Source organism: Crotalus tigris, unplaced genomic scaffold (assembly GCF_016545835.1).
Source record: "Crotalus tigris isolate CLP2741 ecotype Arizona unplaced genomic scaffold, ASM1654583v1 scf7180000018340.3345759, whole genome shotgun sequence".
Taxonomy (NCBI): Eukaryota; Metazoa; Chordata; class Lepidosauria; order Squamata; family Viperidae; genus Crotalus; species Crotalus tigris.
In genome coordinates, this window is record NW_024096953.1 from 1,140,505 (window position 1) to 1,157,080 (window position 16,576).

At 45.7% G+C, this 16,576-nt stretch overlaps 1 protein-coding gene across 11 annotated transcripts in view; it reads left to right on the forward strand.

Moving 5' to 3' along the window:
• The window catches only part of CADM1 (cell adhesion molecule 1), a 233,240-nt gene that overhangs the window by 174,937 nt on the left and 41,727 nt on the right, over positions 1-16,576 (forward strand). For all 11 annotated transcript variants that reach the window (XM_039350478.1, XM_039350483.1, XM_039350480.1 and 8 more), the window contains 4 exons: positions 5,378-5,524; positions 6,271-6,423; positions 9,687-9,824; positions 11,605-11,760. In XM_039350478.1, the coding sequence (XP_039206412.1) occupies positions 5,378-5,524; positions 6,271-6,423; positions 9,687-9,824; positions 11,605-11,760 (594 nt within the window). The remainder of the gene's footprint in view (positions 1-5,377; positions 5,525-6,270; positions 6,424-9,686; positions 9,825-11,604; positions 11,761-16,576) is intronic.

Consider the following 16,576-nt stretch of genomic DNA (forward strand, 5'->3'; position numbering starts at 1 on the left):
TCCAAAACGTACTGCTCGTATGAGTTTTTTTGTCAGATATGGTTTGCCAGAGAATTTTCTTCTGCACTGCTGATTTCATTTAAAAAAAAATACTTTTAAAAGAGAGAAAGAAGCAGGCAGGACTATAGGGAGACTCCAGCTCATATCTTTGTTCAACCACCCCTCTTGAAGGCCTCGAGGAAGTCAGCCTGCAAGTGGGTCTGCACAGGATGCTTGGCGTTCCCAGCTTGTATCATCTGCCTGTTCTAAGTGACTGGAAAGGAGGAAGCCTTTGGCAAATAAGCCGATATGGGGAGCTCTGCAGATGTTTTGATCACCACAATATAAAAAAGATTTCAGAGAAGAGCAACAGAGATGATTAGGGGGCTGGAGGCTAAAACACATGAAGAACGATTGCAGGAATTGGGTATGTCTAGTCTAATGAAAAGAAGGACCAGGGGCAACATAATAGCAATGTTCCAGTATTTGAGGGGCTACCACAGAGAAGAGGGGGTCAACCTATTCTCCAAAGCACCTGAAGACAGGAAAAGAAACAAACAGAAGGAAACTAATCAACAAGACAACCAAATTAGAACTAAGGAGAAATTTCCTGACAGTTGGAACAATTAACTAGTGGAACAGCTTGCCTTCAATAGTTGTGGGTGCTCCATCACTGGAGGCTTTTAAGTAGAGATTAGACAGCCATGTGGCTGGAATGATCTAGGGCAGTGGTTCTCAACCTTCCTAATGCCGCGACCCCAACCATGTGGTCGTAAGTCAAGGACTACCTGTATTTCCCTGCGGGCGGGGCAGGAGGAGGCGCGCACACTCCGCCTTCTCTCCTGAGGCTGCACGTGGACTGTCGCCCAGCAACCGCCTCAGCCCGGGAACGCCGCGCATGCGTGGTGCCGCCCCCTGTGCCGGCCGAGGCGTAGCTGGCAAGCGGCAGCGACGGTGCAGGCCGACCACCGGCTGGGCCACCAGCTGGCCCAGCCCAAGAGAGGTAAGTCACCCACCGGGCCCCACGCATGCCAGCAACCCTCCCTGCGCCCGCCAGCATCCCACCTCCCACCCCTGGCCCTCTTTTACTTGTACATTTAGTAGTCACTCAGCAGGGAGGGGTGGAAACGTCCAGAAACCTCGCCTTAGCTGCAGACAACTTGCAGCACCGTTTGCAGACTGGGGCTTTTGGCGGGCTCAGCAGGGCAGAGACAGTCTGGACAATTCCTATTGGATTTTGAAAGCCAATAGAATTAGAGTCTATTCAAGAGAGTCTATTTTGTTGGCTTTCAAAAGCCAATAGATTCTATTGGCTTTTGAACACCAATAGAATAGAGTCTCTTGAATAGAGTCTATTCTATTGGCTTTCAAAAGCCAGTAGAATAAGAGGGTGTAGCACAGCTAAGGAAAAGGGGGAAAAAATGGCGGACTGCGTTGTTTGGCGACCCCCATGAAATGGTCGTTCTACCCCAAATGGGGTCGCGACCCACAGATTGAGAACCACTGATCTAGGGTTTCCTGCTTGAGCAGGGGGCTGGTTGGACTAGAAGACCTCCAAGGTTCCTTCCAACTCTGCTATTCTGTATCCTGTATGGATGCCTCTCCCAATAGCCTAAAGGAGGACATTTCCATCTCATGAGGTTCTGGCAGGAAATAGTCTCCAAAAACCCCAATAGGAAGCTTCCTGTGAAGTTTGAGGGCAACAGATATCATGGGAACGCTCCAAATTCTACTCCTCGGTAAGTATTTTGTGGTTGGATATATATCTGAGAAGAATGTTTGAACATACAGGAATGGCCATCTGAAAGCAATTTCTGCTGCTCTGGAAATCCTTTGGCTATTTCCAGCATAGAGAACGGTATTTCTTAAATCAAAAGCTTCACTGGTCTGAACCTCAGATTATCTATTTCCAAATTAGCTTCCCTTATAATTCTTATTCATTCGTATAGGATTTTGATTTAATATGAAACAGAGTAAATGGGGGGATGAGATTAATTAATTGAAAGATAGGATTGTCTTAAAGTAAATGTTTAAAAGAATATGCTGATAATGGCTGAGATGGAAATCAAATCTTAATGACTTTAATTTGATGTGAGCTCTGGGTTGATGACAAAATGGGGAGAAAGTTTCCTGCAGAATTTTTCCCCCTCCCTGCAGGACTCATTAGTTTTGGTTTGATAGCATTATGAAAGATTTGACTATTGGCTCTGCAGGCTTGTGCTGGAGAAATTAGTTTCTCTTTGTTTGGGAGCAGCTAGCAACACAACACTCCCAATAGATTGGCAGCAAAACTGGAGACCAGCAGGCTAACATGGGCCAGCCAGTTCTGCCCAGAGGTTCACAAAAGGGAGATGCTCCTCATTTCCGTACAGGTAGTCCTGGAATTATGGCTCTTCACTTAGTGACCAAAGTTATGACAGACCCCTCAAAAGATACTAAAGACCCAGTTCTGACAGCCCCCCCACCATGGTCACATGACCAGATACTGGGCATTTGGCAACCAGCCCCATTTAAGACCCTTTGCCGGGTCCCCCAGTCACGTGACTGCTGAAAACCAGTATTTGCTACAATGGCTTTGCTTAATGACTGCTCCAAACAAAGGTTATAACATTGGGTCAGTCACATGATGATCCACTTTATGACCATCACCACTTACAACTGTAATTGCCAGGCTTAATTACGGTCCTTAGTTGATGCTGAGGTATAATCGTTTCCTAAGGCCCAGATGTGTGTTGCATATCATTTCGGAGAGATGGAGTTTTACAAGCACCTAATTTGATGGGAATTTCTGGATTCTAAACCAGGGGTCCTCAACCTTGGCAATTTTAAGACTTGTGGACCGACTCCCAGAATTCCTCAGCTAGCCTGCTGAGTTGAAGTCCACAAGTCTTAAAGTTGCCAAGGTTGAGGACCCATGTTCTAAACCATCCTGATTAATAGGCACCAACAGTCTTATGCCTTACATCTTTATAATGTTTGGGGGAGGGTTGTTTTAACTTTCGTGTTATTGTATTGCATTATTATTGAGCATGACAAAGAGTCCTATGAGAAGGAATGGAGAGGTGTCTCTTTGTACATTCAGCAAGCCCGGCCTGGAATTTTCCTCTAGACAAGCAGTTGTCCATTCTCAACCTTTAAGCTGCACTGTATTCCAGATCTGTCCACACTCCTCCATGACATGAACCTGGGGATTAAATGGATATTGTTGTGGTTAATTCTATTTACATACCACTAAATCAGCACAGTCTCAAGGTGCTTTGCAAACAAATGGCAGAAGCATCCCTAACTGTTAAAACATGCAATGGATCTAAATCAATAATTCTAGAGTGAAGGTAATAAATATTTTGGAGTTTGCTGTTGAATTTCTTACATTTTTAGCTAGCTCCTGTGTTTGTTGTGGCAAAGTGAACTTTGAATTCCTCTGGTCAAGTACAAACAGGCAGATGATCTGGTCTCCTTGACTGACTCAGTAAAACCTACCTGAAATTCTACGGGTGTTTTATTTCTAACAAGGAAAAGAAAAGGTGAAATGCTGCAGCATGGAGAGGCCATGAATGCTGTTTCCTTGGGCCTTGGGATTTTAGCAGCACCCCCTCCTCTTTGAAATCTAATAAGGGAAAACCAGGTCTGGAAACAAATGCTATGAAGCCCCTCTCCGTGGCTTCTTAGGCAAATCTCTTGTGCAAATTTTTCCCTCCACTGCTCGGCACCTGCCTGCTGCCAGCAAAGGACAACATTAATTTGGATTTGTGCATTGGGTGGGTTTGGCACAGGCTAAGCTGGGGGGGGGGGCTCCATGGGCCGTCTCTGGTCTGGGATCAGCTAAGCTGGAGGGGGACCGCCTGGGCGTTTCTGAGCTGCAGATGGGCTGGGTGGTCTCCTGCCCATCAATCACTGACTCAGAAAAAGGCCGTAGCAAGTGACATCCATAGGATGCCAATAAAACTACATAGCCAGGAATGGAAAATGGTTTAAATGTGGCTTTATTTGGGGGAGGAGGTGGGGGGAGGGGGAGGCTTTGACACAGAGAGGACCTGGGGCCAACCTCGCGCCAGTTTTTTGCACTTGAGAAACTGGCTGGAGTTGTGCAGTGATTATCCAACTCTGCTGTGAAGAAAAAAAGCTGCTTTGCCCAGCTCCCTGAGCCCACTTGCCTCCCCCCCTCCTGCCAGCGGAGGGGCAGTGAGGCTGTCCCCCAGGGGGGAATGTCCACCCGGGACCAAGCAGGGAGATGTCCCAGCCACATTTCTTGGCAAAGCGGGGAGGGCTTTCCAGGAGGACGGGAGGGGCCGGCGAAGGAGTGAACGGTCAGTGCCGTCCCTGCTGGAAGGACATAATTGGCTGGGGATAATAAGGAGCATACTGAATGGGAGAGAGCATTTCCAGAAGGGTCTTTGTGTTCTGCCCAGAAAACAAAGGCTGCCGTTCCCGAAAAGAAAGCCAACCCCAAATTCTGGCCTGTTTCTCATTCCCTTTGAGGGCCAAACCGGGAAGGGAGTCAAAGGTTTGCGCAAAAGGGCTTCACTGCTCTGTGCCTTCCTGCATCTGGGCTGAAAGGCTTCAGTGTGTGGAGCTGGAATCGTTGCTTTTAAGCAACGGCCAGTCCTGCTGCTTGATTGTGAAAATCGAGGACAGTAAACTGCTCTGGTGCGGCACCCAACAACACACGCGCACATGTACACACACATATATTACTCCATGCAGCACTTACAATGATGTATTTTCGATTTCTCTTTTAACCCAATCCCCCCCCCCCGAACTCTGCGTTAAATGGTTTTCTTTTTGTTTTCCTCCCTTGCCCCCCTCCTTTCTTTTTAATGACTATGGACTTAATCTGTGTGTAGTTTTATTGATTGCACACTGGTGTTTGTTTGAAATGGGTTTGCATAGGGAGTGGTATGAAATATAAATTTTTTAAGAATATAATTACATAATTATGCCTGTACTGCCAGCTATTTTCAGTGTGAGCTTGGACAAATCTTAACTGAAGAGCCCCATTTGCTGCACTAATTCTCCAGATTCTGTTTGGGGAAAAATCATGGTAGACGGAGCGATTAGCAGCAGAGAAGTAAGACAGGGGCTGCCCATCTGAACCAGCAAATCAGGGACAAATCTTCCTTAAGATGAAGTCTCCTAAGCAAAAACTTCAGTTAGTCAGCCACGGGAGCTCCTGCACTAGCCTTCCATTCATACTTAACGTGCCGCTTTCCTGGGAATCTCTGTGATGATCTTCTTACTTTGCACACAGTTGGCTGAGCCTCAGCCTTGGGACACCGACGGCTGGAATGGCTGGCTCAGCCAAGGCCCTAAGCCAGCCCTGCTCTCTGCCAGGGGCTAGCCAAGGAAGCTGAACCTACTAAGGTTGGCCTCTGCTTTTCTTTTTCTTCAATCTCTTCAGGGGACGGACAGAACTTGGTAACCGAAGACGTGACCGTAGTAGAGGGAGAGGTTGCCACCATCAGCTGCAGAGTCAAAAACAGTGACGACTCCGTGATTCAGCTCTTGAATCCCAACAGGCAAACTATTTATTTCAGAGACTTCAGACGTGAGTTCAGGGCCAGTGGCCAACCTTTTGATCTTAATATTTGGGGGAAGGATTTGGGAGGCCCAGGATGTTTCTCTCACCCTTTGGCTGCCTGGATCAGCGTTCTGGGGCAATGGCGCCCTTGTTCCTTTGCTGGGGTTGATTGTTTAGATGCCACAGGTCTTATCATCTTCTTGTGGCTTGGTAGCACTGTGGTTAGAATGCAGTATTGCAGGCTAACTCTGCCCGCAGCCTGGAGTTCAATCATGACCGGCTCAAGGTATGGCTAGTTAGAGAAAAGCCTTCCATCCTTCTGAGGTCGGTAAAATGAGGACCCAGATTGTTGGGGGCAATAGGCTGACTCTGTAAACTGCTCAGAAAATGCTGCAAAGCACTATGGAGCAGTATGTAGGTCCAAGTGTTATTGCTATTGTGCCTTGCTTGCAGTTTCTAGGTGGCCCAGCCAGCAAAGGACCCCCACCCCATCTTGGGCAGCCAATTTACTAACCTATTTGTGTGCTAAACAAGCAGAGTGGGAGGGGGGATAAGCTGGAGGAAGTAATTACAAGTACTTGTTAAGGGGCATTTGTTTATTTATCTTGATTGCCAAGAGAGCCTGCTGGTTAAATCCAAATTGCTGGAGAACAATAGGAAATAACAGGATGTGGGGAAGAGGAAAGAGTTGTCTTTGCCAGTCAGAACCCTTTGAGCCGTGGAGCTCTTTTGTGTGTTCTCGGCCTGATTCCCCTTCTCTCTTCCTTCTGCAGCCTTGAAGGACAGCAGGTTTCAGTTAGTGAATTTCTCCAGCAGTGAGCTCAGAGTGTCACTGACCAACGTCTCCATTTCGGATGAGGGAAGATACTTCTGCCAGCTCTACACGGACCCTCCACAGGAGTACTACATGACCATTACGGTGCTCGGTAAGAATCCCATCCCCATCTTCAGCTCCTTTGGAGGCAGTAGGAGGCAGGTGGAGAAAGTTCAGGGCTTTCTTTGCATCCATTCCACAACTTTGAAATAAATCCTCACGGTTTACATTGTACTCTGAAGTCCATGTCCCCATATCTGTGGATTAGGATGGATGTGACAAAAGTTGAAACTGGAAGAAACAACTGAAGTATAATTTAGGGCCAATATCTAGAGAAAATGAAGACAAAACGGCCTGCGCCATTTAAGGGTGCTCATCATGTCCTCTCTGAAGGAGCAGATCCACCATGCTCTCACATCTCCAGGTGAGCAATTCTGTGTAGCCATTTCTGGATTGGGAGACAGAAATACAGCCCGTGGCCTAATGTAGATAGCAGTAGAATGGTTCCCCAGCAGCTAGTGGAAAACAAATGTCCATTTCTGAAGTGAGAGGAGAAATGAAGAGAGGAGGGAAACCCAAGAAGGTCTTCAAAGAAGCTCATGCAATTAGCCCAGTATCAATTGTCTGAGAGGCTGCTTTTGATTTCCCAAGCAAGGACTGGAGGCTCCAGTAATCTTTGTCTTCCCCCCAAACTTTTACATCTATAAAAACATATTCTGCAAGTGAAACATATTGCCTAAAGAAGGTGATAAAATCATTTTAAATAGCCCACGTCTGCATTTTGAGCCTGCTTATTTTAAGAAATCTCATGGTTGCAGTCAGTTGTGAAAAGCAAGTATTCTGCCTAAATGCAGCCCACTCAGCTCTGGACCCATTGAATATGCCCCTGAAAATCTGCACCTGATTAATTGCCTCCTTTACTCTCTCTGCACTGGAGGCCCTTGTGAAAATTGCATTAAAAGTTGAGGCGGTTGATGTAATAACTGTACTGTGGAACATTATTATTTCTCTGCTAGACTAACAATCGACCAGAGTCTCTTTGATAAATGCCAACATTGTGTGTGTGTGGTCCCCATTTGGGGCATTTCTGCATCTAGCAAAATATTTTAGTTAGCAAATCAAGCATTTCAGATTGAGCCAGAGCCAAGCAGTAGCTTTAGCCCATCCTGTGCAATCTCTGAACGCCTCTCCTCCTCCTCTTCCCAGTGGCCTCTGTTGGTCTAAGAAAGTCTAGCCCTGCTTTTGCCACCAAGCCAGCTGGGGAACTAGTCCTCCCAGTCTGCCCTCCGATTACTCACCGTTCCAAAAAGAGAAACAGTGGGCTGAGCAGACCCATCCACAATAGTTGACGGATTCTGCAAGGGCCCTCCTGGCTTCTGATTAGGGCAGCCTCTGATGATCCTGGTAATGAGAGAGCTTGAATTGCAGCAAGAAATTTCCAAGTGAGATTGTGCTCTTTGATTAGTTACACGGGTTCTCCTCTCTTTGTGCATTTCATGAGGTTCAGTTCTTAGTCTGATAGTATGTTATGAGAGTTTAAAATTAGCCTGCAGTGTGACTTTCAAACTGAGCTACCTTCAGCTTTGAGAATTGCTTCCTGATGTGGCTTCACAGCTGTCCTTCTTTTCCTGCCTTGGTCAGATTTGAGAGCTGGGAAGAGCTGGGCTTTTTCTCCAGGGCTCCTTTCCCTTCCTGGACTCAACAAGATTGTCTTCTGCCTTGGTGCAGGGCATCTCCTGGGGATACCCTCCATGCTGAAGACCCCTCCCGTCCCCTCCCTGTGAAAAGCACTTGCATTTCTTGGAGAGTTGGGGAGAAAAAAACATTTCCTTCCAGCTGCTCTGAGGCGCATCCTTGTCCAACCTGGAAGGTGATGGGTGTCAGCTTTTTTCTTCTTTTGCTTTTTGGAACCCCCAAATGATTTTCAGAATATATTTACTCCTCAGCTGAAAACAGCAACCCCGCCCTGTTTTTCCTAGCTGAATCACCCAACTGCATCATCAGAACAAATCACAACCAAAAAGGCCACTTATTCCCAACGACGTGAATTTAAATCTTTGTTTCAGAGCTTTGTTAAATAACAGCAATCATCTCCTAATGCCGGGATCGCTGATTAAAAAGTAGAAGCCGCCCGGCTCTTCCATCTCCCCCCTTCCTCCCCCCCCTTCCTCTCTTCTCTAAGGGATTGTGAGGCCTCTTGCAGATGTTTTTGGTGGGTTCACGGTTCTCTAGTTATGCCTCAGATTATCTGCAGTTCAAGACGCTGCTGGATTTGCCTGATCCCTTTGGCTTTGGGTGTCAGCAATATGAGGAACCTGCGCAGAATGCGAGCTTGAAGAGGAAGGAAAAAACACCCTCCCTCTAAAAAAGATGTTTTCTGGTGCAATAATGGCTCTTTTGGGCGTCTGCTCTCTCTTTGCAATTTACAAGGTGGGGGGTCGTTTCTGAAGTTCTGGATTTTTTAATAGCAATTTTATTAAGAATTACTATTAAAGAGATAAAACTAATGCAAACAAAAAAAGATTAAAGAGATAAAACTAATACAAATAAAAACTAGGAAGTGCCAAAAAGAAAAAATAGAAAAGAAGAAATGAGGATATAATAAAGAAAAAAAAGCAATATATAAAGAAATGACTTTCCCCTTCATCATATAAAAACTTACTACCTTCTCTAAAAAATACAACCAATGACCCTCTTCCTCCCAAATCTCGCCCCTTATCTGTAAACAAGTCCTTAAAGCCTGATCTTCAGTCCTGATCAGCAAAGCCCATTAAGATTACCAGAGATAACAACATATCTATTTTAACTTTGATCAAAAAAACCAACTTTAAAGTACTTTGTTTTACTTTTAACAATCTTGATCTTTAATCCCTTCAAATAATGTCCTAGAATTTGATTTCTTTTCATTTTTTCTTTGTCCCTTCTCGCAAAATTCTTCAAAGCTTTAACAAGTCTTTTTGTAAATCCAATATAGAAAAGTTATCCAAGTCACACTTTTGGTTGTTTTTTTCCTATCTCTTTTAATTATTAAGACATTACATCAGCTTACAACTTTCTATCCATAGAGGCAGACACTTTTAAAATTAATTTCTGGGTTCATTCTGGTTTGGGGGATTTTAGGGGAGAGAGAGATCATGCTTCTTCTCTTACTCAGTCTTCTTCACCCCTAGAATGTGTAATGTTGTTAATTATTTGGGGATAGTAAAAATGAAGAATTGGTGCTCCTGAGATGTCAAAGAATAGGAAGGAGCTCCAAAGATGCAAGTAAGAGCTGCTTTGGTGTTCAAATCCTGGTAAGGCTTCTTGGTGGTGCCTTGTTGGATTCCAAGTCACTGAGATTGTCCGCTTTTGTGTTTTTGACCTGTTTCGTTCCAGTCCCGCCACGTAACCTGAGGATTGAATCCCAGAAGGACTCCGCGGTGGAAGGAGAGGAGATTGAGCTGAACTGCACATCGATGGCCAGCCGGCCAGCCACAATGATCAAATGGTTCAAAGGCAGCAAGGAGCTCTTTGGTAGATCCACCCCCTCCTCCCCCCACCCATCAACTTAATGGTGTAGACTTAGAGGTGTCTTGGGAGGATGAGAGGTGACCTGACCTCAGATGCGGAGTCTGGGCCTGGCGCAGCCTCAGCTGATCACCTTGATTTTATTCTCCATGGAATGAAGGATTGACTCATATTATGAGCTTCCTCCTCGACAGCCAACAGTCAAAGTATCTGAGGACAACCTCAGAGCCTGTATTTAGGCAGCTTACCCAATATGTCCTTGAACTACCAGTTCAACCTGATCCAGCAGAAAGCCACACACACCCCAGCTCAGACACAGCTCTCCCCACAAGTTTCTTCTGGGGAAAAAAGATGGGGTGCTGATTTGTCTGTCAGCTTCACTGCAGACCTCTTCATCCCTGACAGAGGACACCCCATTCCTTGCTGCATGATCCATCTCCTTCTAAAGCCCTGGGTCACATTTTTAGGTTTTTTCAGGTGGTAAGTCAGCACTGGGAAACGAAATACAATCCTTGCCATCACCTGGTCCTTCAGCGTTTGATCCCTCACATTTTACTTATTTGCATTGTCTTCCATCCTGTTGTTCTTACTTCTAGAGAGGCTTCCCAAATGTTTCAGCTGTGTAACTGAGCCAAGATTCAAAGGCCTGGCTATCTCAGAGGCTCCCTGCCAGCCTCTTAGTTGAGAAGAGCCACTTGAAAGCAGGCAGATCTTCAGCACAAGAGTGGCATTGAGGACCAAGCAGATGCCCCCATGCCCATCAAGCGAAATACACTCTGACTTCCAGAAGAGCATCTACTGAAAGTGGCTTTCATTTGTCTCTCCTCTAAATTTTACCAAGCAAGCAAAGCAGCCTAGGACTGTAATGCAAGGGGTGCAGATTTTCTAATTAAGACTTTTCTGTTGGTTTTGCCTGCCGAGATGGTGTGATAGCCCCTTCCAGACCAGGCAGCTCCCAGGCAGCTGGTGGCGCTTCCCTCATCCGTGGGAGCCCCCCCCCCACAGCCTTCCCTCCCTTCATCGCAGCCCTCCTCACGTTCTGCCCTTCTCCTTCCCCTTCCTTTTGGCAGGGAGCCCTGTGGGGTGTCTCTGTTTCCACCCACTGCCACCGCATTTTTCTGGTCTTCAATGGTACCCGTGCTTAAATATTTTAATTACTACTTTTAATTATGTAAATCCATGGAGTCACTTTCCCTCTTGATTATTGATGATGGCTTTTGGCAGTGGCATCAGAAGGTTTTTTGGCTCCGTGGACTTGAGTGTTTGGAAGACATCCTAGAATCCCGGCAGTTGAGGGTTGTAGGTCTCGTGTTTAATAACAGGAGGCGAAGGTGGGGCCTCCCCTCCCTTGGAATCCAGGAGCCAGGAAGGAAGAGCACGAGCCGGGCGGCTTTCTTTTGCCGGTAGGGGAGCTTCATGACCTCGGAATCCAGTCTTTCCTCTCCCCTTCTTCCAAGTCTCCACTCAGGCAAGAGGGCAGCCAGAGTGCTTACGAGGGAGTAGGGTCTTCCCCTAGGCCCTCTGCGTCTTTGGGGTGTGCAAGAATGGATGCCAGCACAAGATAGGTAAGGTCAGCAGACGTTCTGTGGCTCGGGGGCACCAAAGACAGAAGGAACCCGTGCCCCAGCGGGATTTTTTTTTGCAGATTGCATACTTGTGAGAAATTCCAGGATAGTTGTGAGATAGAGCTAGGTTGTAGAGGAGCACAGCAGGCAGTGAGGTGGTCACCCGTGGCCCTTTGTGGCTGACCTGCTCTCTCGTCTCCCTGGTCTCTCCTGTTCTGCAGGCAAAACAGAAGTGGAGCAGTGGTCAGACATGTACACGGTGACCAGCCAGCTCTTACTAAAGGTCAAACGGGAGGATGATGGGGTCCCAGTTGTCTGTCAGGTAGACCATCCTGCCGTTAAAGACTTGCAGACCAAGTACTACCTTGATGTAATGTGTGAGTACCAAAATCACAAGCTCTTCACTCTGTGCCTATGCTGTTTATGTCTGGCTTTCTTAAAATGGATATTCAGAGTATTGAATGTTAGTTTAAAGCTTTTCCTGCAGTTTTTTCATGTCTCTTTTGAAAAAGTTCTGCCGTTCATTCTTGGGTGAATCACACAAAGCTGCCTATGAATGTTCTTTTAATGCAGACATCTGACTTCCATGAGTTGGTGCCTTCCAGGTAATTTGGGACTCCCATAAATCACAGCCATAGATCCAGATTGGCTAGAATCTATGAGAGGTTCACTCCAGCAACATCTGGAAGACATCAGCTTAAGTGAGGCCAGAGGCTCAGTATACTGTATGTGTTGAAGAAGAGTCTTCCTGGTCTTCCACTTGTGTTGGAATATGATTCCTGTGTCTTCTGGTCACTGTGTCGTCTCAGTTCCTCATTATATCTCAAAATAATGGGCTCAGTTAAAGCTGTGTTGAACGAAGTCCTGAAGTTCAATTCTCCTCTTTAATAGTTGCCAGCGGCCTTTGAGCTGGCTGTTCTGGGCCACTTCAGAGATCAGGCAGCAGCGAGTTCAGGTTCACCATCAAATTATCTTGAAATATCAGCAGCAGCCCTTCCAGAGACCCTGTCAAACATTGGCATGGCTCCTTGGTGGCTCATGCTTCTCCAACCGACTCCTTTCCCCATTTATGCTGTTTTTCCCCCCTGAATCTTTGGCTGTCACTATTGCTTATGCCGAAATGCTGCATAACCACGTATCCTATAAATATTATCCTTGCAAGATAACTTTCTGTAAATCCACAAAGTTAAATTACTGGCTTGGCACTAAGCTGTGGCTTCCTATTTCAGGCAATTAGAGGACCAGAGGATGGCAGAAAAGATCTGCCTGTGCTTCCTTTTGCTGCTTACCTTGAAGTATTGCCCAGGACTCTGGCAGCCGTGAGCGGCATCCCGGGGGTTGGCATGTGCCCCATCCCGTCTGAGTGCCGTTCAGATGCAGTGCCATACGAAGCATGGAAGGATTCATGGCTTAAGCAGCCAGCCACTTTCACCATGAGCCAGAACTATGGCAGGGCGATGTCTGCCTTTTGTATTTGCAATTCAACCATAACGTTACACAAAGAACCTCCCCCATGTTAATTTATTTCTTCTGCTTCATTATGTTGTTCCATTATGAGCATTTTGCTTACAATTTTCATATCACCCAAAAGTATTGGGGAAGGAACATCCCTATAATGGGAAAACAAAAAAACCATCAGATATTACCTAAATTGGCAGGTTGTGGCAGCCTCGTCACTGTGCTAATGTGTAATTCATTTATGCAAATGTTCTGTCCATTAGCATTTCTGGTAGAGCCCCATTAGCTTTAATAACATATTAGCACCTTTGCTAAGTCTGATCGGAAAAGCTTTCACAGATACTTACATCCGTGTGTCAGTACGCAGAGTGGGACTTCCTTGGAAAACAGTCAGGACCTCCCATCCTCCAACCCCAGGGAGGACCGTGCAGGAGACCTCCAAGGCTTCATCTCAAAGAGCAATGAGTAAGAATGTCATGGCCAGGAAGTTATTTATTTCACAGGGATCTAATCAGAACATTTTTGAGGTCAAAGATGTCCTGGATTAGTTCTGTCAGTGGAGAAACGGTAGTATTTGAAGACTCTTTAATTGTGTCTCACCCAAACCAAACCTTACCTGCTTCTCTCTTGGCGTGCTGATGCCACAGCAGCTTAGAGAGAAGCAGAGCTCACTTGTCTGTTGCTTGAGGTCCAAATTACTATATCGCCTGGTTTCCTGGCAGCTGCTCAGAAGAATAACACTTTGTAAACACCAAGCCCAATGACTGCCCATTCTCAGAAGCTTGCTGGACTCCGGGATTTGCAATTGGCGCCTGGAGCTGGGCTCACTGTTAGGACTTCATACCTGTTAGATGACCACTTGTTGCCACCATGCAACAAGAAGAGTCTTAACGTTGGATTGCAGGGCTGCATCCAATCTTCTGCTGCCCAGTTGGCAGCTGGAGAGAGAGACCTGGTGGAAGAGGACACTGAAGATCCTGGACCTTGGTTCTCCCTGCCTGGCCCAGGTGGGAGCTGATCTAGGCATCCTTTTCCCCTGGACCAATGAATGCGCAGTCACAACCAGTTATTTTTTCACTGGGCATACTTAGTAAAAGATAGAAGTCAGAAGGTAGCAGCTTTTAATAAAAAGGAAGGTATGAGTAGGTGAAATTCAAATTATCTATGGAGCTTTCTCAAGGCTGTGAGCTAATTCATGTTTGCTCAAAGGCTTGAATAGACAGCTGCATGTTAGCGTTAGCACAGAAATGGAAAGAAGAGTGAAAATGAGAAAGAAGTCTTTGAGAATGGTCGCAGGATAGATGAGCCCTTCACCTTGAGAAAAAGATTCTGGACAAGTTCTTAAAAGGAGAACATTAACTTAAATCCACATAAAGCCATAGAAAAAGGTTTGATATGGGAATGAGCAAAAGGCAACTTTTGAATGAAGAATACCATAAGCTTCCTGAGCAATTAGCTTCAGTATGGTGCCACACACCATTGCCACACATCCAAGTAAATTGGTGTGTGGCATATAACAACTGGAAGCTTCCAGTCTCTCCTCGTGTCTAGAAGAAGTGTGGTCAGGCTAGTCTTGGGCTCATATCTGTGCATGTTGGAAGCCTCTGTTGGACCAAAGAATATCCCTCCTTGGAGCATGCATTGTCTCTGTTCTGTCCTATGGCCATCAGGGTCTTTGAATGAATAGCGAGGGGGGGGGGTGATGCCTTCTCCCATCACTTCTAGCCAAGAGTTGCTGAAATGTTGGGGTGATGAGGACAGCGATCAAAACAGATGGCAAAGTGAAAGAAATTTTGGACAGCAAGCAAGGATTATGGTTCCTCTTCCTCATAGTTAATATTCTGAAGTTTGGAGCAAGTTGTGTTTTAGGTATTTGTAACTTGTACAAACAAGAGGGGGGAGAAAGGAGATTTTAAATTAGTACAAAGATCTTTCAGGCAGGAAGCTAAATTTTGCATCTGGCAGAGCCTTTTTTGTATGATAGCATTTCTGAGAGTTTTGTCTACAGATAAGCCATAACTAGCTTCCTCGGAAGTAACCTTACTGTTTTACAAATTCAAAAATTCATCATGCAGGATCTCTGGATAAGAAATTTGGCCTGTGTAACAAAAGGGTTAGAGTGGGAGAACTAAAACTAAATATGTGTCCCCAATTCTTTCTTCATGTTGTTGCCATCCATGAAGCTCTGAAACTGAGCTGCTTCAGATGTTCCTGAACCAAAGGGCTGTCCTGTAGAGGCCAAGTATCAGGGTGTGGATTCTGTGGCATTTTGAGATGTGCTGTCCTAACCTCAGAAGCTCTTCAGCATGATTTCTCCCTCAAGAAGCGGTCAGTCCTTCGGGGAGAGAACAGTTTTGGTTTCCCTTTGTCCTCCAAGAGTAGCTAGAGGACCATCTAAAGTGTTGGATATCTTGCTTGACTACAAGTTCTATTCTTGCTTTAATGTCCATCAGAGTATTTAATTAACACTTCCAGGGGAAAAATTACTGTGCCAGGGTTGACTTTACATTTCAGCAGGTCTCACCGGCCAAGCCATCATCCAAGGTAGCGATAATGGGTTTTTCAGAAGTTGGGAAAGAGGATGGCGAATTGCAAAGTATTGTAAGTGCAGGGGAGCTGCACGTTCTTTACCAGCTAGCTGTACCTGGTAACTACCTGAAAGCTACATCCCCCAAAGGGAGGTTAGTAAGAGAATCAAGAAATGTCTGCAATAAAAATGTAGAGATAAATTGTTGTTTTTTTTTAATACAACTCTCCAGTTGCCAAGATGTTTGTAAACAAATGCCTTTCCCCTTTTTAATAAGTCTGGATAAAGAAGATTTGAGAATCTTGCTTTGGGATTTTTAGCTGCTGGTAAAGGCTTGGCCGCAGGCCATTTTGAAGTGCGTCTGTCTGCACTGGTTGACTTGCGTACATTCACAGCTGTGGAAGTGATTGTGTGCAAATTCACGTCTAAAAACAAAAATGGAGCCTTAAAGCAGATGAGGACATCGTTAAGATCTTATGCTAAAACAGTGAAGAGGAGGGAAGAGCTGCCTTGCTGCCTGTGTTTGATGTGCCGGGGTCTCTGCGTTTCCCCTCCTTGGGTGAAGCAATGTTAAGGGAGAGGCAGTAGAGCCTTAAAGCCACAGGAGAAGAAGAGAGTCATAATTAATAGAACCCAGATATTTGTAATGTCTGCTTGTATGCCTATAAAAACACACACCCAGGGAAACCGCAGTAACCCCTGTTAGTTGTTTATACCAAGAGAATACCCGGTGCCCAATTATGTTTAACAAAGAAAGGAAGACGCCAACCAATGCAGGCAGCTCGTGTTTCTATTAATCTGCATGCTTCTGGTGAGTGCAGATATTAATTGCACCAGTATGCAGTGAAGTGATTAACTTCAATATAATTTATCATCTGGAGATTTCTGAACATAAATAAATGAGCTGTTTTGTTCAGTGAGGTGTTGACCCTTTCAGAATATCTGATTTACTGGGGGCCCTATATTATTAGTAGCATTATTGTAAATATGAAAGCCCCCCCCCAATCAGCTGACTGTACAGTTATTTGATTTTCCTGGAGCATTAGCCTCCCTTCTTTGTGACATTTCCCAGTTGGGTGCTCGTTTGTGAGCTTATTAATAAGTCTTTCTCAGAGGAATTTGGTGGAAAGCGTAGAGCAAAGGCAGGAGCAGCGCAGGGCTCCCCCGCCCAGCAAGGAGGCAATTGGGTGGGGAGTGACACCTGATCC